This window comes from Rutilus rutilus (assembly GCF_951802725.1).
Source record: "Rutilus rutilus genome assembly, chromosome: 9".
Taxonomy (NCBI): domain Eukaryota; kingdom Metazoa; phylum Chordata; class Actinopteri; order Cypriniformes; family Leuciscidae; genus Rutilus; species Rutilus rutilus.
The window spans coordinates 18,161,737-18,185,924 of record NC_140223.1 but is presented as its reverse complement, the minus strand read 5'-3'; the positions used below and the strand labels follow the sequence as shown (position 1 = coordinate 18,185,924).

General features: G+C 40.4%; 2 protein-coding genes across 2 annotated transcripts; both read left to right on the top strand.

Moving 5' to 3' along the window:
• Positions 1–9,751: 9,751 nt before the first annotated feature.
• Positions 9,752–16,011, top strand: il4i1 (interleukin 4 induced 1). The gene is made up of 8 exons (XM_084418044.1): positions 9,752–9,864; positions 10,501–10,591; positions 12,401–12,618; positions 13,170–13,282; positions 13,515–13,716; positions 13,857–13,925; positions 14,026–14,162; positions 15,024–16,011. Exons 2-8 carry the CDS (start codon positions 10,570–10,572, stop codon positions 15,790–15,792), a joined length of 1,530 nt encoding a protein of 509 aa, XP_084274170.1. The 5' UTR covers positions 9,752–9,864; positions 10,501–10,569; the 3' UTR covers positions 15,793–16,011.
• A 927-nt stretch (positions 16,012–16,938) lies between these two features.
• sdhdb (succinate dehydrogenase complex, subunit D, integral membrane protein b) lies at positions 16,939–21,030 on the top strand. Its single transcript, XM_084418684.1, has 4 exons — positions 16,939–17,047; positions 17,623–17,733; positions 18,227–18,377; positions 19,745–21,030. The coding sequence occupies exons 1-4, from the start codon at positions 16,999–17,001 to the stop codon at positions 19,908–19,910; spliced, it is 477 nt and encodes a 158-aa protein (XP_084274810.1). The 5' UTR covers positions 16,939–16,998; the 3' UTR covers positions 19,911–21,030.
• The last annotated feature ends 3,158 nt before the right edge of the window (positions 21,031–24,188 follow it).

Genomic DNA, 24,188 nt, shown 5'->3' with positions numbered 1-24,188 from the left:
GGGAGAGCTTTGCAACAAACTTGGACTTGATCTGTCCACAGTGACTCTGCTCTCGCATGTGTTTTAATAGACAGGTAGCCTAAGCAAATAAATATAATTTATTGTACACTACAGTTATATTACACTTTGTTTGTACTTCAGTAACGCTTTTTATAAAGTCTGGTGACCAAGTCTATGGCAGTGAAATTAAGTATGTGTTGCACAAAAATATTTAGTGCCATTACATGCTAATATAGCATTACATTTTACGTTCCTGGCAGCTAATTCATTACGATGACATAACATAGCGTGATTGTCAGGGTTCTGCCCTGACAGCTTTGTCTGTGTCTTTGTTTCATGTATCTATGTTTGTGTTGTACTTCAACATATGGCTCTATCTTTGTTTGTGTTGGCCATGTGCTCCTCTGTTCCTTCCTTCTTGTTTCCCTGTACCCCGCCCTCTTGTAGTTGAGTCCTTGTTTACCTTAGTGTTGTCACCTGTTCTTTGTCTGAGTGTTGTCACCTGTTCCTTGTCTGAGAATTTGTCACCTGTGTAAACCCGGCTATTGCCCCAAAGAAGGTTTCCAATGAAACGGGGAAGGTTTCTCTGCGTATTGCTTGCCTTTCCTTTTACGTAACACAACAAGATTAAATGCAATATATTTTCTCACATGTATTGACTCGTTAATTCATCTGACTCCATAAATGAAAAAAGGGTTTTAATGATATCTGTGCATCATTAAACGTGAAAGAATATTTGGTTAATCTCTTAAACTCTGATTATATTTTACCCGTTTAGATCAGGAAACTATATCGCTTTGCAGTCCTCCTCTCGAGGTTGCACGATCACAATCTCTCCAGTCTGATTTATCAAACCAGAGGTAATTGGCAAAATATCTGAGATTTGCCGTATTCACACGTACAAAATAACAGAGGTTATGGATGCACCCGAAGCATTTGCTGATTCTGGACGGAAAAAACTCGCCCCCCTCATTCAAGTACACTTGAATCTGATAATCAAGTATTAGTTGTCACTAATGTCTAGCGCAGGCTTGTGGAAATATACGGATCCTATAATCTATAAGAGCAAAAACAATCTCAGAGTCAGTCAGAATAAAATCAAACGTTTACAATTTATTGACCAGGTAATGAAGCAATAATTCAAAATCCAATTCGCAAGAATAAAATCATCAGTTAATCATAACAACAATTCAGGAATCTAGGAATTTGTAGAAATTATTACCTGGCAACGAAAATTACACACAGCGGTTATGTGGGCAGTCAACCTACAGACTCCTCGAACTTTTCTACACCTTTTCCTTATATACCCAGATAATTCAATATTCCTACCAAATGGTGGCGTCTGTCATTTTAGACTGTGGTTCCCTATTCAGGGATTCACACTGTGAGATCAGAATTTGTATTTGAATAGGTTCTTGTTTTACATACAGGAGGTATAGTCTGAATGGAGGATCTGGGGGAGGAAAACACCATTAAAGGACACATCACTTTTCTCATATTTTTTAACTTCTTTTAGCTTTTCATTATGGTCGGGAGAATGAGACCATTTTACCAGGCGCACTGAGACACTTTAAATGATATCAAACATGCATAGATACTTCTTGTACATAGTTTACATTACATAGGTTTTCAGTATATTTCATGTGAGGAGGAGGGGGGGATGAAGGGGAGATAGTGTGTGTGAACTGCACTGTGTGCTGCGTCTCGGAAATCCCTGTTACATATGCAGGAGATAGTTCAAGTGTTAATTTTCAGGAGGGCCTTTTGTTTTATCGAGGGGTCGATCAGACATACTGGCACCAGCCTTACACCTGTTCCTCATGTTCTCTGCTCCCTTGTTTGAGTCCTTGTTTACCTGAGTGTTGTCACCTGTTCCTTGTCTGAGTGTTGTCACCTGTTCCTTGTCTGAGTGTTGTCACCTGTTCCTCATATTTTCTGCTCCCTTGTTTGAGTCCTTGTTTACCTGAGTGTGTTCACTTGTTCCTTGTCTGAGTGTGCTCACCTGTTCCTCTTGTTCTTAGCTTCCTTATCGATGATTACAATCGCCAGGTAGGCTATCCTGGGAGTGCCAGGAGGCACTCTTAGGGGAGTGGACCACACTGCCTTGACGGATTTGCGCAGCGCTACGGACCTCTCTCTTCGCGCTACCAAGTCCGCTGCCCAGGCCATCGGGAGATCCATGGCCTCGCTTACCGTCACCGAGAGACATCTTTGGCTGACGCTCGCCGACATGGGTGAATCTGAGCGGTCCGTGTTCCTCAACGCCCCGCTCTCCCCCACCGGCCTCTTCGGCCTCTTCGGCCCAGCGGTAAGCGGGATTGTGGATCGTTTTTCAGGAGGTACAGAAGGCATCGCAGGCCATGAATCTCTTCCTGCCCCGCCGCTCGAGCACAGCTGCAGGCCGCTCTCAAGCGCAGTCTCCTGCACGCAGCTCCACACAGCGCTCGTCTCAGCCTCCGCCTTCGCAGCGACGACAGGGTGCGCTCATCCAGCCGTCACAGACCGCCTCCCCCCCGGGGACCCCGGCCCAAGATCGCGCTGAAGCCTGAGCCCGCGAAGACGAGTCCCGCCGTGGCCGGACCGCCGTCAAAACGCCTAGCTCTGTCAGTCCCCTTAGAAAAGGCTACTGCAGTAGCGTACACCGCAGCCAACGAGTCAGTTACACAACTCGCTCGCCTGCACACAAACAGCGTTTTCACGGCGACCCAGAGAAATCTCAAAAAGAGTATAATGTCTAGTTATCCGGCTCACGCCCATGGTGTTATGAGTGTAGAAAATGTGCCCACGTCCCGGTGCTCACCCCTACACACAAGCACGGTCTCCCCTGTGTCTCTCACAGAGCTCACTCTCATAAAGCGGGCACGCGCCACTCGAGTGTCAAGCGTAGGAAATGTGCCCACGATTCAGTGCCCACACCTACCCATTAATAGCGCTCGCCGCGCCATTTCCTCTGATACAGGTTCCCTATCCCGCGCAGTGTGACGGCCGGGACCCAGAGGCCATTCTACCCCTAGCTATGCATGCGAGAGCGTGGGAAGCTATCCCGGGCGTGTCAGAATGGGTGCTGAACATTGTAAAACGGGGCTATTCGCTACAGTTCGCTCGCCGTCCCCCGCGCTTTCCAGCACGGACCGAGACGAGAGTGAATACGGAAGCAGCTCACCTGCTTCATGCAGAAATAGCGAAGCTGCTGTGCAAGGGGGCGATAGAACAGGTGCATCCTTCTCTGAGCAAGACAGGCTTTTACAGCCGTTATTTTCTCGTGCCCAAGAAGGACGGAGCTCTCAGACCTATATTAGATCTGAGATATTTGAACAAAGCTCTCATGAGACGGCCGTTCAAAATGCTCACGACCAGACAAATCCTCGCACAAATTTGCCCGAGGGACTGGTTTATTTCTCTCGATCTGAAAGACGCATACTTTCAGATTCAGATTATACCCCGTCACAGGCCATTCTTGAGATTCGCCTTCGACAGTCGGGTATATCAATACACCGTCCTGCCGTTCGGCCTGTCGTTAGCACCCCGTACATTTACGAAGTGCATGGACGCGGCCCTCGCTCCCCTGAGAAGACAGGGTATGCGAATTCTGAACTATTTGGACAACTGGCTGATACTGGCGCAGTCAGAGATAGAGCTCATATCTCACAGAACAGCGCTTCTCAGCCATCTGGAAAGCCTGGGTCTCTCGGTCAACTGGACCAAGAGCTCATTAATGCCCAGCCAGTGTTTCAGCCCTGCAGCCCTGGCTGGCGGCCGAATGGTACCAGCGGGGAGTGACAATGGGAGTCATCTCACACCGGAAAATGATCTCGACAGACGCCTCGAGACCTAGGTTGGGGGGCTCTTTTCGAGGGCAGACCGGTCTATGGCCTCTGGTCAGACCGGGAGAAACGCCTTCACATAAACTGTCTAGAGATGCTGGCGGTCGAGAATGCGTTGAAGCACTTTCTCCCATACCTGCGGGACCACCATGTACTAGTCCGCACGGACAATATGTCAGTGGTGTCCTACTTGAACCGTCAGGGCGGTGTCAGATCCAAGATTCTCTGCGCCCTCGTGGGACGCCTCCTCGTTTGGGCTCAGCACTCACTGCGCTCGCTGAGAGCCGCGCACGTGCCCGGTCACCTGAACGATGGTCCAGATAGACTGTCCAGAGACAATGTTCCCCCGGGGGAGTGGTCTCTGCATCCCCAGACAGTCCAGCCTCTGTGGCGCCTTTTCGGCAAAGCGAAAGTCGACCTCTTTGCGTCAGAAGACAACGCTCACTGCCCAAGGTTCTTTTCAAAGAGCGAGGATGCGCTGGCCCAAGCCTGGCCCAGCGACCCACTGTACGCCTTCCCCCCGATCTCACTGCTGCCACAGGTCATCGGGAGAATCAGGGAGACGCGCCACTCGGTGCTCCTTATAGCCCCGCGCTGGGAGAACCAGACGTGGTTCCCGGACTTGATGCGGCTGGCAGACTCAGCCCCATGGCCGATCCCAGTGAGGAGAGGCCTCCTCTCTCAAGCCCGCAGTTCGATCTGGCATCCTCATCCAGAGCGCTGGTCTCTGCATGCATGGATAATCAACGGATACCCGTTGATTTGCCAAAAGGGGTCGTGAACACGATCACGCAGTCTAGAGCTCCCTCTACAAGACGGCTCTATGTGTCTAAATGGTCTGTGTTTAACAAATGGTGCACTGTCAAAAATCTAGACCCACAAACGTGTGGGGTTTCGTGGGTGCTTTGCTTCCTTCAAGAGCTGCTGGACATGGGCAGGTCCCCCTCCACGCTCAAAGTATATGTTGCGGCCATCGCAGCGTTCGCCGAATCGGCGCGAGGCCGCGCAATAGGAAGGAACGAGTTCATCATCCGCTTCCTCAGAGGAGCCAGGAGGATGAATCCCCCGCGGCCCCCATCGGTTCCTGTTTGGGATCTTTCTCTGGTCCTGGAGGCCCTGAAAGCTCATCCCTTCGAACCTCTAGAAACTGTGGATTTGAAATATCTCACGCTCAAAACCGGTTTTCTGATAGCCCTGTCATCAGTCAAACGTATAGGTGACTTACACGCGTTATCAGTTAACGATGCATGTCTCGAGTTCGGACCTAATGACATTCTCAAACCGAGGCATGGTTATGTCCCCAAAGTGATGGGCACTCCCTTCAGAGGGCGTCATTTCCCTCTTAGCCCTGCCGGCATCCGGCAGTGAGGTCGATAGTAACCTCCTCTGCCCTGTCAGAGCACTGAGAAATTACATCACGCACTCCGCCGCTATCAGGCGCTCGGAGCAGTTTTTCGTTTCGTTTGGAGGGCGCACCAAAGGTCTCGCCGCCTCGAAACACAGCCTGTCCAGATGGATAGTGGACGCTATTGCGGCAGCTTATGCGTCTAAAAACCTGCAGTGCCCTTTGGGCATCAGGGCTCATTCCACCAGAGGCATGGCCTCATCGTGGGCTTGGTCCAGCGGGATTTCCATTCATGACATTTGTACAGCGGCAGGCTGGGCCTCCCCCTCTACATTTGTTAGGTTTTACAACCTGGAAGTTCCCGCCCTGCAGGCTAAACTTCTATCAGTCTAAGTCGTGTGTGTGCCCTGCCCAGATTCATCGTGCGTGAGCCACTTTACTCGATTTAGCTCCCCTGGTTGAGCTGCACTATAAGGGTTGTGTTAAGTCAGCATAGACCGGCCGAGCCGCTCTACACTCCCTACTGTGTGCTTATGAACATGTGCTGGCCCACTCTGTTGGCCGCCTGATTCCCACCTTTCTGTGTTCCCCGGGTTTCCCCTGGGACTCATGTAGTGGATGCTAGGCGCACACGGCGTTGACAATGGGTTCCCATAGCATAAGCTAATTACGCAATACGAGAGAACCTCTCGTAAGAGAACGATACTCGGTTACTAACGTAACCTCGGTTCTCTCTAGAAGAGGGAACGAGTATTGCGTAACCCGCCGTGCTCGCGCCACGAGCTCACTTCGCTTCAGTCGACAAAAACCAGGTTAGCAGCCTCCGAGCCCTTCCTTATATACGCTAAGCCACTCCCATTTTGACGGGCTGTGACGCGTGAGGGCGCGCGCGTAAGCTAACTTACGCAATACTCGTTCCCTCTTCTAGAGAGAACCGAGGTTACGTAAGTAACCGAGTATCGTTCTCTTCATCCAGTTCCAGTTTGGCATCCGCGCTGGGTTTACTCATATCACTCATCCTCTCCTGTGTATTTGTATCCTGGTCGCCGCCTGCTATATGTGGTGTTTTGAGTATAATCACTGTTTCAACCTGTCTTCAATAAACTGCTTGCTTGCACTTGGATCTACGACTCTCATTCTGACAGTGATCAAATGAACAGGTAATACAAAAACGAATTTATTAGCTGATATATCATTTATATGACTCGTGAATTCTATACATCTCTGGATGGTGAAAACGACATCTCCCATAGTTCCACTCTCCTTCATAGCGTCATCAAGCTTCGTCTTTGTTATTGTTTTGAAAATGCGAAAATTACATAGCTTTAATGACAGAATTTAAATTCTCTTTAATGAAATGAACCTTACTAAAGAGATTAATTAATCAACAGATGGATATGCACTCCTTGTAATATCTATGAAGTATAATCATCTATGATTTTATGTGAGAATTTGTAATATCTATTAATTTTAAAACAAATACATAAACCAAGATATACATGGAGCAGTAGACAGTAGAGTATAAACATTTATTGAAATTTGGAAACAAAAACATGAGACTACAGGTATTCAAAGACTAAACAAGGAAGTAAACAATTTGCTGACATGCCTTGACAAGAAATGCAAACATGTTGACTAACCTGTCCTAAAATATTCATGATATTTCATGATATATACACAGATCAGCCATGCACAACATCAAACCACCTGCCTAACATTGTGTAGTTTCCCCTTGTGCTACCAAAACAGGCATGCACTCAACAAGTCCTCTGAACGTGTCCTGTGGTATCTGGCACCAAGACATCCTTTAAGTCAATTGGCATTGACATTGACATTGACAATTGACATACTTTAAGTTCTGCAAGTTGCAAGGTGGGGCCTCCATGGATCCGATTTGTTGGTCCAGAACATCAGATGCTCTAATCAGATTGAGATCTGGGAAATTTGCAGGCCAACTTGAACTCTTTGTCATGTTCCTCAAACCATTCCTGAAAATTCTTTGCAGGGTGCATTACCTGCTAAAAGAGGCCACTGCCATCAGGGAACACCATTGCCATGAAGGGGTGTAAATGGTCTGCAACATTACTACATGTCAAAGTAACATAAACGTGCTTCCTGGGGAGTAATGGAATTTACATTGATATTGTAACTTTTTCTTTTCCACACACCTCTCTATATGGTAGTCTCGTGGTGGTTGATGCTAGGTACCTTTACATGTGTTATAGGGTTTATGTCATTACCTGTTGTATCACTGTTACACCTTTGATTGTGGTGTCCAACTATTTTTCTCTCTCTACATTTTTTTTATGAAATTTTTATTAAATGTATTACATTTTTATTTAAATTGCTTATTTATTTATTAATTAATTTTTAAAATACAATTTTGCTGTGTCAATATTATCATTATTCTTGCTATTGTTATTAGTTTAATTATTTATTTTATGTACCATTACTGTTTATTAACATCATCTAAGGCAGTTTGTTCTGGGTTGGTTGGGGAGGGATTGAAAATGTAAAAAAAATGCAAACTCTGTGCTAACAATAGCATTTGTCTTTGGAATAAAAATAAAAAATAAAATAAAAAGATAGTTTGCATTTTTTTTTTCACGATATATAAAGATGCAAACAGGATATGTTTATCTGCAGGTTGGTGCAAGCACAGGATATGTGGTTGTCGCACTTAAGCTTGGTAAGTCTGCTAAATGAAATCGGTTCATGAGAAAAAGACCACAAGAAGCACATTAGTGTCAGGGTGTTTATTGAGAGCTCAATGAAACAGAATATGATGACTGACAGTCAGCAGATGTGGATCTTCTCATACGAGCTGCAGTACCCAACAACAATATTGTGAAGAAGGGGCAGTCATTGCATCACCTTAAAAACAATAGAGTTGATATTAAATAGTAAAACAAAGATGGGAAAAGACACTCACATGCAGTGTCTTTTTGATGACAAGATGGAAAAAATAGTTTGATGTGAGCAGTGTATAATGGTATGCCTATCTTCAAAAACACAACAATTCTCTTTGCTGATGAAATAAAAAGAACAGCTCAGCAGAGCTATTGTAGTAACTGTAAACACACACACACACACACACACACACACACACAAGTAATAGTGTTATAGCATGCATATAGTGTGAAATGTGCTATGAGAACAATAGGCCACAAACCTCTCCATAACAGTTCATCCAAATTATCTTAAACAATAAATTATCTTAAACAATAAATTGATGTTACAATTCAAATCTGTAATACAGGGATACATAGGCGTAATTTGCGGGTGGGACGGGTGGGACATGTCCCCACCACTTTTTGCTAAGGTCGATATTGTCCCCACCACTTTTGAAACATCTCGCGGCACGAATGTACCAATACAAATAAATAAAAGATCTCCAGTTAACTAGCAGAGCATTCATTTAGTTCGTTTGTAAGAGGCGATCTAGCACTGAAATGTGTTGTTTTTGAAATCAAGTGATCAAAGTGCTCGTTGTCGCTGCGAGCAGATACAGATACAGACACAGGCATGGATACTGTGTTCTCTTGTGGCTCGCGCACAGTCATCACTCGGACGCGTGCTTCAATCCGTTGTGGAGACTCTCTATTCGTTCCGGTGAAATTACAAAACAAAATGCATATAAACGTATGATTGCCTGATATACAACCACTGATAAACATAATGGGTTTTAATGAGAAAAAAAAAATATATATACGAGTGCGGATTAGAACCCACAACCTCTTACACGCTTGGCAATAGTTCTACCACTGGACCATTTCAGCAAACACAATTTTTTAAAGGATTTACCAATACCAACATATATCAAACCTCATTAAACGACAAATTAAACCCATGTACTATTTCAATCGATTGATGGACATGTTATTGTACATACATCGATTTATGATTTAGCATTCATAACCCCCCCCCCCCCCCCCCCCCCCGTAAAAAAAAAAAAAAAACGTCCCACCCACTTTTTAAAACAAAGTTACGCCACTGCAGGGATACATAAAGACATAAGGCGTTATTTTTGTCGATTTACCGTCCAAATTAGAAAAGTGCTCGAGCGGTCTTTGGTAGCTAGGCTACTTCTTCAGACAAGCGAGACAGTTCGCAAATTCTTACATTCTTGATTATTGAAAAGTTTTTTTTTATTTTTTTTAAAGACGTATATATCGAGCCTATAATTACATAATTAGCAGCACCCTGATGAAGACCATAATTTAGTATTTTGCCGAGTTAAGAAAGAAGAAACAGGTTTTTAGTTGACCTATACACATTTTGCAAGCAAGGTCAAAAGCATCTCATTCAGGATGAAGACTAGACTTGACATGTTCACACAGGCTCCAGCTTTAATGCTAAAGTCATGTCATATGAGGGAAGAGGAGAATTTGTATAGACCAGCCTTTTGATCTTATCGGCTAGAAACAGAGGGATGAGGTTAAAATTAATAAATATGCTGTGACTAGAAAAAAAAAAGAAAAAAAAAAAGGTCTATATGCTACCAGCTTCACAATAAAAAGGCATAGCCTATCATGGAGATAAATACATTTCTTTACCTACATCAATCATGGCCGACTATCTCGGAAACTTTCGTGGTTTAATGCATCACCATCATGCATTCTTTCGATTTCTATAGCCTATAAAACCAGACCAGATTCTGGGCAGACCGGTCAGAGTGAGTGGACTGGATCTTTGGTAAGTGATGCATTATCCATTTTCTACAGTATATACGATTTTGAAAGTTAAAGAGGCAGAAACAAGTACATTTGATAGACATTTAACAGAAAGAAAAGTGAATGCTTGCACTGCCATGCAGAAGGATACATTCATAGCCTAAATGAGTGGTTAGAAATGATTGATTCTGGCGAAAATTAGGTATGTTAATGAATACTAAAGCTCACTAATCTAATTTGTTCAGTGTGGTTGAATCTTGAGTCTGTGTGGGAAAATATTTCTTGCAGAATAGAGGAGCCCACACATGATTCATTATCCTGAGAGAGACATTAGACACATTTAGGCTATAGTTGGAATACACTGTCCAGACACTTTATCCGTCTTCTTCGTCTCTTCAGTCAATTAAACTTTAGCATATACTCTTAGATATAGCGGTTAAGTAATGCATTGGACCACTTAGAACCATCTTTTTCATTATGAAGGTGAGTAGGCTATCAATATATTCAAGTGAACTGCATGTGTGAGTATTATTTTGATATTTTTATAGCTTGAATTAGTATGTACGTTATAGTTATTGCCTATATCAGTTTTAATAACAATTTATTATGCTCCTCAAATTTCTCCATAATTTACCCGACTGTTTCTGTTCTTCCATAGGTTTCAGTTTCCACTTTACGCAAGGGAACGGGCGCAGTCTGCTCCAGCTTCTGGCGCGCTCACTTCAAAATGTTCCGCCTGTGTAAATTCTGTGAGTACTGAATGAATATGTCCTTTTGATTTGTTGAAATGCTGAAAAATAATTTGACTATACATCTTTTTTTTTTTTTTTTTTTTTTTTTTGGCATATTGATTTTCATTTGTATAATCACAGTTTTACAAATACCACGGTTAAAATATGGTTAGTGTAGCAAAACAATGGTTAGTTTTATTTTTTTACCATGGTTTAACTAGACTATATAGCCTATATTAACAAGGTTTTGTTTGTGTGCGTGTGTGTGTGTGTGTGTGTGTGTGTGTGTGTGAAACCATGGTTAATTTTCGTAAGTGTTGTCATGTAAGCATATGTCTTTCTCATTCATAAGAAAGTAAACCGAAACCACCGTCACGTGTGGAGAAATATTGCTGTATTGAGTAAATGGAAAAATGGGAACCTTTTGCTGGAAATTGAAAACAGAACTCAAACCTGCTGGATATTTTAACATTAGTTTCGAATTAGACAGCACTTTTGAAGCATCTTCTGCTGCTGTTCAGTTTTCTGACTACTTATCCAAAACTAATTTTGGACAAATTAGTATGTTCTATGTTGAAACCTCAGCAGCAAACTTAGAAGAATAGGCACCAACCTTACACTGTAAACTGATTGTCTCTATTTTTTTAAAGGAGAACTCCGGTCAATTTTAACATTGAGCTCATTTTTTTGTACATTTGTAGTGCTGTCAGTACAGAGAACAACGACAAAAATTGGTGTTGCCTACAATGTGTTATCCTCTTTTTAAAATTTGCACCCTGTTGACTTCAATGGGGCAAGTTTTAAACCTGCTTTTAGCCTCTTAACATCCTTGATGTGTCATTACAAGTGCACAGGTCATGTGAGTGATTCCTTCGGAGTGAACGCGGGTGAATCTGACTGCAGTAGATGTGAAAGATAGGGATAAAAATGATGTTTATTCAGCCAGCGCAAATACCTGTATTTACATCCTGTTTTCGGTCGAAGTCCATAGTAATCGATTGTCGAGTTCACGCGCATTGGTTTAGTACCTATGATCACGCGCGTGAACTCGACAATCGATTACTATATGGACTTCGACCAAAAACAGGATGTAAATACAGGTATTTGCGCTGGCTGAATAAACATCATTTTTATCCCTATCTTTCACATCTACAGCAGTCAGATTGACTCGCGTTCACTTCGACGAATCACTCACATGACCTGTGCACTTGTAATGACACATCAAGGATGTTAAGAGGCTAAAAGCAGGTTTAAATATTGCCCCATTGAAGTCAACAGGGTGCAAATTTTAAAAAGAGGATAACACGGTGTAGGCAACACAGATTTTTGTCGTTGTTCTCTGTACTGACAGCACTCCAAATGTACAAAAAAATGAGCTCAATGTTAAAATTGACCGGAGTTCTCCTTTAAGTTTGCAAACTTAAACATCATCAGTAAGCATAGCTAGTTTTTTTTTAATACCTGTAATTTACAAATAAATATTAATTTAAATCAAAATATATATTTAGTGTTTTGTTCATCTTAATTTAATGCAACTCGAAGTTTTAAGTACTGACAACTTTAATTACTTCACTTATGCAACTTAAAATATCCCTTTTACACATATCAACATTTTTACTTTATCTAAACTTAGTCACTTTAAATTGTATTAAATTAAATTATATAATATCATATAGCCTAACTTAAATTGTGGTAGCAATGTTACTTAAATATTTTGAGGCAACTGATTGCCTCTACTCAAATATCTACATTTTACAACTTAGAATAGATTTGATTTTCTAAAAACTTTTGAGAAACTTCAAACTTCCCTCAAACTGTTTTCTGCAGTATCTGTGGTGGCACTGATCTTGGTTTCTGCCTACCATGCTGTTGGAACTACGGATGATCCCCTTTTCCAATGCTTACAAGACCCTGATTATGATTACCTTCTGAAGATAACGGAACAAGGTCTTCCTCCGGCAAAGACCCCTCAACATGTGATAATTGTTGGAGCAGGCGCTGCTGGACTCACTGCGGCTAAGTTTCTGGAGGATGCAGGTCATAAGGTCTAGTAACACTGTGGGCTACAAAAAGGAAGCAAATATTGCCTTTCTGTCAGTTGATAGATAATTAGAAATAATTGGAAATGTTAAAGCAGATCAAGACAATATATTTTCCCATTTCTCACTAAATGACAGGAATAAAACTGTTATCTTTAAATTCGCCGGCCTTAACTCTTTCTGTATGTGCGAGTGTACAGACACATCCATAATTCTCAATCCTTGTCATAACCACTTCCACATGATTTAGGATGTGAGCAAACAGTAACTTTCTGCTAGTTCAAAGATGACGATTCCAATCTTGTGGCCTGGCATTTCCAAACTCACACAATGCTGAGGAAGTCAGTAATATATGAAAAAAATGTATGTTGTTGGTAAAGCAGAGAAAATTTTGCTATGCACGTGATTTCTCGGAAGCACTAAATTATTTCATTTTATTCAAGAACATTTTTGTTGTAGAATCCCCTTTCTATTTAATATAAGTCATTATAATACTATGCCAAATATTAGCCTTCTAACTTTATTTGGGTATTTTCTATTTTTCTCTGCTCTTATAGGTGACAATTATCGAGGCAAGTGGCCGTATAGGTGGAAGAATTCTAACACACAGGGACAAAAGAGAGGGCTGGTTTGCAGAACTCGGTGCCATGAGGATCCCAAGTTTCCACAGGTAAGTTAATTCTCAAATTTTTTAAGTCAGATCATCATTTTTCTTATTCACCTCATGTGACGTTAGGGTGGAACTGTATCACAGCCACATGAGAGTAAAGATAAAAGTGCAGAGATTGAAACTGAGGTCATTAAAAACTGATGCTAAGTGACATTGACCCCTGCTGGTCAGAAGGTGCAGCTGCAGGCCACAACTTGATCAACCTGTTTATTGATATCACTTTACTTTTAAGGATTCTCTTGAATTTCACACAAAAGCTGGGCCTGAAGGTTCGACCGTTTGTACAGGAAGACGAAAACACTTACTATTATATAAACGGATTCCGTTATAAAACCTACAGCGTGAGACAGAACCCAGACATACTGAACTACCCCGTATATGACTGGGAAAAGGGGAAAAATGCCAGTCAGCTGTTAAACATAGCATTGGGCAAGGTGAGTGAAGAAAAACTTTCTATTTGTTCAAAAACACATATATCTGTCCAGAGTCCGAATAATGGTATGCTGTTACAACCACTGACATTTTTTCCCCCATTTTGCTTTGCTCGTTTATTTTATCGTTCCTTCTTTATCAGTTAAGAGATGATCTGCAAAAAATGGGCTGTGAGAAAATGTTGAACACATATGATTCATACTCAGTTAAGGTAACATATCTGTACAATGCATTACAGTTCGTTTAGAAATTCTTTAAACTCCAGATATGAGTAATAATGGCTGAATGTCTCTAAATCTGATCGGCAACAGGAGTACTTGGTGAACGTGGGAAATTTGAGTAGAGGAGCTTTGCGGATGATTGGTGATGTCCTGAATGAGAACGGTTTTTTCTACACAGCCCTCACTGAAATGCTCTACATCCAGTCTGATGTAAAAGACGATGAAATGTAAGATATTGCGGTTACCACAAACTAATGCTCACCAAGGCTGCATTTATTTGATCAAAATTAGGTTATACTTTATTTTGACGGTCCCCTTAAGACATTCTCTTGACTAAGTAACGCTGCACCTGTACATGTATACTACAGTAACTCTTATTAGAGTAATAGTAGACTGTTACGAGTAGGGTTAGGGTTAGTAGACTTGCAAAGTTACTTATAGTCAGTAGAATGTCTGTCAGGTGAGCATCACCATAAAGAGTTAGCAGATATTAAGCAGACGGTCTAATACTCTAACAAGAGTTAGTAGACATGTAGGTGCATCTTTACTCATAGTCAGCACTCAGCAGAATGTCTAAAAGGCACCATCAAAATAAAGTGTTACCTACGAATACAGTAAAAACTTTGATATTGTGAAATATTAACTGTTTTCTATTGTAATATATTTTAATATGTAATTTATTCCTATGATGGTAAAGCTGAATTTTCAGCATCATTACTCCAGTCTTCAGTGTCACATGATCCTTCAGAAATCATTCTAATATAGGCTACTTATTTGGTGCTCACATTTTTTAAATTATTATTATCAATGTTGAAAACAGCCGTGCTGCTTAATATTTTTGTGGAAACCATGATTTTTCAGGATTCTTTGATAAATAAACCCCCTCGAAATAACAGCATTCATGTGAAATAGAAATCTTTTGTAACATCATAAATGTCTAGTGTCTTTACTTTTGATCAATTTAATGCGTCCTTGCTGAATAAACATTAATTTCTTTCCAAAACAAATCTTACTGACCCCAAACTTTTGATCTGTAGTGTATATCAGTTAAAAAAAAAGATGTGAAACATATAAATGCTCTTTTTCAGGTATTTCGAATTTGAAGGTGGCTTTGAAACATTCTCAGACACATTCTACTCTGTGTTAAATGCCACAGTCCTTCTGCGCTCAAAAGTCCAGGCCATCAGCCGAACGCAGGACAACGTGACAGTTTCATACCAAGACTGGCGTAATCGCGGCACCATGACCAACATCACTGCCGATTATGTCTTGGTGACGGCCACAGCCAAAGCAACACTCCTCATTGACTTCAACCCGCCTCTGTCTGCCGAAAAGATGGAAGCGCTGCGGTCGCTGCACTATTCCAGCTCCACAAAAGTAGTGCTAAGTTTCAGCAAAAAGTTCTGGGAGATTGATGACGGCATCAAGGGTGGGAAAAGCATCACAGATCTTCCATCCCGGTTCATCTACTACCCCAGTCATGAGTTCCACGGGATATCAGGCGGGGCTGTGTTAGCTTCTTACACAGCCTCGGATGATGCTGCATTCCTACAGACTTTAAACGATGAGGAGTTGAAGGCTCTGGTCTTAAATGACCTGGTGAAGATCCATGGAGAACACATCCGCCAGCTCTGCACCGGCGGTGTTGTGAAAAAGTGGGGACTAGATCCTTACAGCCACGGTGCCTTTGCTATCTTCACTCCTTTTCAGATGAGAGACTATAATGTGTCTATAGTCCAGAATGAGGGGAGGATTCACTTTGCAGGAGAGCACACGGCCAGACCTCATGGCTGGATCGAGACTGCCATGAAATCTGCTTTACGAGCGTCAGATAAAATAAATAACGATGTAAAGTAGGAAACGAAAAATTATGGGATGTCTAATCATAGATTGAAGACATTTTTTAACCCTAAAGCTGCCTAATTTCAATTTGAATCCTTTTGTTCTCTGTCTTTACCAAGTTAGACACTCTTAGAGACTTCAAAAATGACTTGAAACGCTAGATATCATCACCCTGTCAACTTTTCATCATCAGATTTATTCCTTTCACTGCCATGAAACCATTTGCAAAAAGTCAATTATATAAAAAAAAATCCCAATGACCCTTTTTTGGAGTAAATGAGTAAATTGAGTTGCGGGTAATTTGATTTTTAATGGAATTTTATGTGATTATTTAAGCACTTATGTGGAAATCATGACACTCAATACAATGTAAGATTAACCATTATTCTGAATTATATTGCAAACTGTTGACATAATGTAACAATGCACCTAAACTACACAAAAGCAAGACATTACATTTATTCATAATATTTTTAAATGCTTTTTTTTTTACTGAAATGTTATTTCCTTAGTGACTTTTCTGGTAATCTATTTGTACGATTATTTTATTATTAACATTATTAATATATATAAATATACATAATTTTAAAAGTTGAGTGAATGCATTAATAAATGTTAATTTTCAATGTCCCTTAATTTTTGAGTATTCGTCATCTCCCTGTATTTGTTAAAATGTGTTATATAGATTAATAAAACACTGTATTTGCTTTTAAAAAAATGCTGTCTTTTATTCATATGCACATTTTGCTTAGACGACTTAATATGCTGGCATTTTTCGGATATCTGAAAAGAAGGGGGCATAGTGATGATGAGTAATAATCCATCTCTGTTCATCTGTTTTACTCTTTTGGAATACAGTGAGTTAATTTATTCATTTACCTAAATGATTATTTTTTGCAACAGATAAGAGTCTAAACAGACACCCTAACTAATGCTTAACATGTGGTAGTTTTGTAATCTGTTTTAAAATGATATCAAATCAAAGAGAAAAAGAGAAACCGTTTCTAAATGTGAACATTTTAAACACATTTAAAATATTTACACATTTATATACTTAAAATTATATATTCTAAGTATTTTTTGTTAAATTGCATTGGTATGTTTTACATGCATTCAGTCTATTTAGCTCATGCGTGAAAAGGTTCATTTCATCACAACAGTGAACGGTCACTGGTAGTATATCCGGGTGATTCCAGTGACCTTGGATTGGTTGTGAGAATCATGGCGGCTCTTGTCAGGTTAAGTTCTGTTTGCCACAGAGGTGTCAGCCGTAAGTTTGCGTTTTTCAGGTTTTTGTTCTCGTCGCATCAGCCCGTATCACAATAGGTTAGCTTTGAGGTCTACTATAAAAGAAGTCATTGCTTCATTGACGTTTCATGCTAATCGCAGCACGCGTACTCGTAGTTTATGGCTAGCATGCTAACTTAACCATGTCAGAGATTTTTCAGCTTGGTCTCTCTTCTCTTTGTCTAAGTTGATCAGTTAACTTCATATTTATGTAAAGTAGTTCGTAATAACGAACACAGTAAAACAGAGACTAGTGGATGACATGGGTTTTATTAGCGTATAATAATGTCTATGTACTGTATTTATCTATTTTTTTATCAGTTACACATGCTGTCAAGGCTGTAAAGAAAAGTCATATTCTCATAATTTATCCATTTATGTGGGATGTTTTTAAATGAATTGTCAAGTTGAAGCATTGTATAACATCAACAATGACCTCCTTCGTTACAGATGAACATCAAATTCGTACATGTATTGCTTAAAATGTTTAACCCTGAATACATTTTTCCTTTTAACTATGTATGTTTTCTTGTATTTGATGCTTGTCTCTTTCCACAGCTCTGTTATTTCGCTCTTCCTCCCTCATCAGACCTTTGGCCATACAGAAGAAGGATCATGACTATCCATACTTGATATCAGCAAAGATACATGCCACACCTTCCAACTATGGTTAGTGATTTATATGCTATGTTTGCTTTTGTAGCAATGTAAATCAAGGCAGATGTTATTCGTCTTTTCCTTCCATTTTATTAGCATAATAGATTGTTGATGGTACTGTCAAGACTGGACTAGAGCCCTTTTATTATTGCGTCTGAATACAAGTGTTTTAACTCATTCCCTGCCATTTATGGAAATTTGTCAAATCTGTGATTGGTGTCACGTTTTTTCTGAAGAATTGTCAAATAAGATAATCATTGGTAAAGACAGAATGGTTGAGAATGAAAGCATTGAAAATTCAGAGCTATAGACTAAACTATATATATATATATTTTTTTTTTTTCATCTGTTGGGGTACATGATGATTAAATGCATGCAATAACTGTTAATAAAAGTGATGGCTTGAGAATTAGTCTGTAGAGAGAATGAATGTGTTGATGAAGATGCTCTCCCTTGAAGAAGCAGTTGGTGACATGTTACTGTTTTTTATATATTTTTTATATAGGGGGCTCTGGGTCCAAAGCTGCTTCCTTGCACTGGACCGGAGAGCGGATCCTGAGCATAGCTCTTCTGGGAATGGCACCCGCTGCATATTTTTTCCCTGGCCCTGCTGTTGACTACTCTCTAGCAGCTGCCCTTACTCTACACGGTCACTGGTAACTGAATTTATGTTTTGTTATTAGGGCTTGACTCTTTTCTTTTCTTTTTTTTTCTGAAAATGGAAACTGTTTGGGAAAAATCCAGATCAATTATCTGTAGATGTCACAGTCAGTTATAAATATCCAGGAGTGCCTGGTGTAATTCCATATTAGGTTTCACATAAACCTTGACAGGTCACTGTTGCATTATTCCATAAAATTGTTTCTGACACAAAATGAAGGTGTCTACTTTGGTCTGCAAAGCCAAGTCATGGGTGACTGTAATACCCTTCATGCAAGGATTTAACCGCTCTGTGGCCACACTCAGGGCCACACTTCTAATTTTAGCTAAGCTGTTAGTTAGGCATTGGGGTCACAGACGTACATATGCATACACATGCTTTTTAAAATGTATTACATTCAGGTGTAAATGTGGTAACGTACTAGTTTTAACCGCTTGGCTTTTAAGCATGTTTGAATAGTCTTACAGAGTTTTGTCAGTTTTTATGCATCAGGGTACTCGTATGTCACCCACCTGTAACTTTAATAAGCATCATAGTATTGTTATGTTTTAGCCCACATCTAAGGATGTCATATTTCAATAATTTTCAATTAAAATAAAAAAGATCAATTGAACATTAATATAGCAGAATAATAGCTATATCTACAAATACCATATGCATGGTGCATTTTGTGGATTGTCAGACAATTTAATGGATGATTTTAGTGCTTCTTGTCCTATTGTACTTTAAAGGCACAATATGTAAGAATTTTTTTTTAATTAAAATATCCAAAAACCACTAGAACAATGTTATATATTTTGTTGACTTGTGTACTTGCATTATTCCAAATGTTTCCAACAATGTTTAGCCTAAATCCAGATAAATTTATCCATTTAGCAACACAAGTCATCCAGCTTTTATTAATATGATATTCTAATATTGATCTCATTTATTATTATTTGAGATTATTGTCTCATAGCAGACACAGAGCGAACACACAGAGTAACATTCTAACATAACTTTCAACACACTATGTATTTTTAGTATGATTGTTTTGACCAAGTAAAATATGGCATCATCAAGCTACGCCTTTGTTACTGTTTTCAATAAGGAACCTGTAGTGGCGAAACTTACATACTGTGCCTTTAACACCCTCTTACAGTGTTTACAGTGACATAATCATTATTTATAGACATGATCCAACGCCTGATAGGTCTGGCTTCTTATGAACCAAGTTTACATGTCTTGAGCTGAAACATCAGTCAAAAATCTAAAAGCTCAATTAATTACATAGAGGATTGCTGATTAATCATTAACACTAGTACACATAATTGTGTCATTGTTTGAAAAGGACAGCATTGCATATAACTCTGTTTTCTCCAGGGGTCTTGGCCAGGTTTTGACAGACTACGTTCATGGAGACTTTAAAATCAAGATGGCTAACGCTGGCCTCTTTGTTCTGTCGACCGTCACCTTCGCTGGCCTGTGCTACTTCAACTACCATGATGTGGGGATTTGTAAAGCTGTGGCCCTCTTGTGGAGTAAATGACTGGACTGAGATGAGGGATATGAGTGGTGTGGGATCCGCTTTCGTCATCAGAGTTCCAGTTTATTGTATACAGTTGTGACATATGTAAATTCTATGAATATATAATTTTTGACAACACATGGTGTCGATTTGCAGGTGTTTTTATTTGTAAATGCTGTCAGTTTATTCAGAACATGCTCAGCTTTTGCTTAAGATGGAATATTCTGCATGTCATCCACTCTCTTGTCTGGCAAATCAGTGTTTCTGATGCAGCAAAATGAATTAATTGTTGTGGTTATAAGACGTTGGTTGCTGTATTTGAACTTGAAAAGTCACTACGGTAATATTAAAGTTCAAACACGTTTTAATGTATTTACATGTTTTGGACATATTTATCCAATAATGCCTTTTTGTCAGCCAGTATCTGATGCTTCAAAATGTAACATCTTGACTTATGCTGTTTATGTCATTATGACATGCAGAATTTACCTGACTTTATCTTTAATGACTCCTTGTGTAAACAGGAAGAGATTTTAACTTAGATCATGAGCACATTATGTTGTACTGTGGTGCACAGATATTAAACTGATGCTATACACACATTTCTGTTGTTAAGACCCTGACATTTAAGCATGGTATTTACCATCATATTCTAGTCCTCCATTAATGACCACAACATCTGGGGAGTTATCACATTAACTGTATTTCAACTTTACATTTTGCATGGCTGTATTTCTTCTCTCCTGAGGAATAATTTATGAAAAGCAATTTGTAATTGAATGCTCTGCATTTAAAACAATTAATTTAATTCCTTTCATTTTAAATTGCTTAGATGTCTTTAAAACAGGCTTGTGATACTGGTTACAGTAAACTGAACTTGCGTGGGTAATCAAACTGAAGTGAGTTTTGGATTTTTTTTTTCTGACTGATTTTGATGGGAATATATTTTGGACAGAGATTTTGTAAATCCTGTTATCATGTTCTTGTAGACATCTTAAACCGCTCAGACGTGATTGAGTCTGGCTGTCTTGAGTGTGTCTGTTTAAAGTGCTATGGAGATTTGTGTAATCTGTATGATATATATGCAGATTGAAGCTTTGGATGAATTCTGCACTTAATAATAAAGGCAGTTTTGGGATTATTTGGTTTCTTATGGAGCCAACAGGATTTTCCAAAATACTATGTTGCAACAGGCAAAATTAAAAGAATAAATGATTCTCCAGTTTTGCAGGTACAGAGTTTATGGCCCGGTTTCACAGACAGGGTTTAGATTAAGCCAGGATTAGGCCTTAGTTCAATTAGGGCATTTAAGTAGATTTTATAAATGTGCCTTATAAAAAACATTACTGGTGTGCATCTTGAGACAAAACAATGGCACTGACATATTTTAAGATATGTCAGTGCAAGTTGCTTTCAGTTAAGACAGCTCAAACATGCATTTTAGTCCGGGACTAGTTTAAGCTTTTTAAGTGTCAAAATTTCAAGGGGCTTTATAATTTCTACTTGAAAGAAAAACTAAATGATGTTCTAAAATCTAAAACATTCTTCAAAACTAGCTGAAAAGGTCTATAGTGTTTAGGCTATCAAGTCCAAATCAGGATATGGTTAAACAACACTTTTGTTTTAATATGCTATTTATTAACACTAGATGGAGTCAAAGATCACTTAAACAATAATATATTTGAAAATGTAATCTGGTTTGCAGGTTAAGCATGTAAACATTCTAAATCTATGAAAACATATTGCTTTGAATAGGCCTATGCATGTTTTTAAAACTGTAATGAATCAAATGTCTTGATATGATCCGTGATAAGCATTGTGAAAGGTGTCATTATTACAATGATCACAATGATGGAAAAACTGTATCTAACTGGACGGCGTCAGTGCTGGTTGATTATTGTTTTGACATTTCAGATACTGATACGATACAAAGTAAAATTATCTGTGACTATATGTACACACACTGTTCCAAATTATGCAAGTGACATGTCAGTTAGATTTTAGTACACTAAATATTTTTCAAAGAAAGTGTTTATTTGTTTGATTTCTCATTTTTAGATAATTGGTATCAGTCTCAGACAGGGTTGTTTACCAGGAAAACCTACTTAAAGAGGTTGTTTTACATTATTAAGCAAGTCACAGTTCTCATACAATATGGGGAGGAAGAAAGATCTTTCTGAAGATGGAAAAACTAAAATCTGAATGTTTATTATATATATATATATATATATATATATATATATATATAGTGTCACTTGTCTCTATGAGGTAATTTAAGCAAAAACCTTGAGTTATTAAGGTTTCCGGTTCTAAGCCGCATCTTAAAGGAGAAGTTCACTTTTAAAATGAAAATTCTGTCATCATTTAGTCACCCTCATGTTGTTTCAAAGCTGTATGAATTTCTTTCTTCTGCTGAACAGAAAGGAAGATATGTAGAAGAATATCAGTAACCGGACAGTTTTTGGGTCCCAATGACTTCCATAGTATATTTTTTTCCTAGTATGGAAGTCAATGGGACCCAAAAACTGTCTGGTTACTGACATTCTTCTAAATATCTTCATTTCTGTTCAGCAGAAGAAAGAAATTCATACAGCTTTGAAACAACATGAGGGTGAGTATATGATGACAGAATTTTCATTTTAAAAGTGAACTTCTCCTTTAACATGCGATTTAAATAGGCTACATGCATGTAAAAGAGACAGTCAAAACTGGCACTCCAAATAGTCTTTAATAACCATGGATGTGTCTTTAGGGGGAGATCAATTTTATGCCAGCTCCCTGCACTGATGTATTCAGAGCTCATGTATTCAGTCATAGCAGCAAATGCCTCATGGGGAAAATTATTCATACTCTCCTGGAAATTCCCAGAAGTAAATACATGCTTTTGTTGTGAAGGTCAATACATTTTTCATACTGTTATACTAGTCCATTTATTCGTTTCAGCTTCAAGAACATACTGTTTTTCTACAAAAGAAAGAGGACTTGATGTTAAAGAGGTCAGATGCATGATGAAAAATTATTTTTGGACAATGTTACTTTATTCATTACAGCGAGATGGTCTTTCTGCTGGGCCTTAGGCCTGTCGCACCTCCAACGGTGCCTGTGGTGGACTATGCATGGAAAGGGCGTCCTCTTCCCTGAGGCAGGCCTAAACCTGACTGCATACGGCACGGTTTTTCTGCAGGGTCTTCAGCTGGGGACCACCGCTCATTGACGTTTCGCCCCTTAACCCAGAACGTCTCCTGGTGGCGGGGCAGTGAACAGGGACGTCTCCCTGACACCACCCCCTGCAGCAAAACCTAATTAGATGTTACTCCCCGAGCCTTGTCTCGTCGTTTCAGCCAGAGCCAGTGGCTTGCTTTCTCAGCTTCCTCAGAGAGCTCTCTGGTAGATCTGCTCAGTGTGGCTCCCCGTAGTCCCAGGTCCTTGAGCAGACGGGATATTGATCTGCCCACAAAGCCTCTGGCTCCCACCTCCACCGGGTACAGCCTCACACTCCATCCACTTTCTCTGCACTCCCCGACCAGGTCTGCATACTTCGCCTTCTTTCTCTTGTAGGCAGCTTTCAGTCCCTCCTCCCATGGCACTGTCCATCTTCCACACCGCCCCTAGTGTTAATAGCTTGGCGGGTGATCTCTTGCTGGTATGCATTGCCGGTTCCCCCTGCCTGATGAAGCCTCCTGACGACTTTTCTCCGGCACCTCTGCCAGCTTCCTGAGCACTTGGTCGTGCCGCCATCTGAGCCGACCCTGTGTCAGTGCTGTTTTACAGCCCGACAAAATATGCTGGAGTGAGGCATTGATGGTCCTGCAGAGGTCACAAGATTGCTCTGTTCCAAGCCATTGGTGGAGGTTTTTAGGGCTCGGGAGGGTGTCGTATGTTGCCCTAATGAGGAAACTGAGCCGAGCCTGTGGTAGTTTCCAGAACTCTGCCCAGCTGATTGCTTGGCTCGCGACACCCTCCCAAGTTGTCCACCGCCCCTGTACCACAGACCTCACTCTGATCTCCTCCTGCTCAATCCTGGTGACCTCTTCAACAACAAGGTCCTTCCTCTCCTTCCTGCTTGCCTTGGACCATGGGATGGGTGACTTGCTCAATCCGAGGCCTGCCAGCCCTGTCTGGACCATGCCCATGACTTGTTGATGTTGCAGTCTTCCCATCACCTTCTCCACCTCCTCCTTGGCCCTCCATTTCCTTCCAGTCTCAACTCTGGCATTTGCATCAGCCACTGCCCTGTCGGAGGAGTCCCTTAATTCCATCACCAGCCTTGCCTTCTCCTGCCTATAGCCCAGGGTGATG

Excerpts from the sequence above, each read along its gene's own strand:
- il4i1 (XM_084418044.1), top strand. The coding sequence starts at position 10,570 with ATGTTCCGCCTGTGTAAATTCT. Across the intron at positions 10,592-12,400 it reads GTTCCGCCTGTGTAAATTCT|TATCTGTGGTGGCACTGATC; the intron begins GTGAGTACTGAA and ends TGTTTTCTGCAG. Across the intron at positions 13,283-13,514 it reads AGGATCCCAAGTTTCCACAG|GATTCTCTTGAATTTCACAC; the intron begins GTAAGTTAATTC and ends TTTACTTTTAAG.
- sdhdb (XM_084418684.1), top strand. The coding sequence starts at position 16,999 with ATGGCGGCTCTTGTCAGGTTAAGTTCTGTTTGCCACAGAGGTGTCAGC. Across the intron at positions 17,734-18,226 it reads TGCCACACCTTCCAACTATG|GGGGCTCTGGGTCCAAAGCT; the intron begins GTTAGTGATTTA and ends TTTTTTATATAG. Across the intron at positions 18,378-19,744 it reads CTTACTCTACACGGTCACTG|GGGTCTTGGCCAGGTTTTGA; the intron begins GTAACTGAATTT and ends TGTTTTCTCCAG.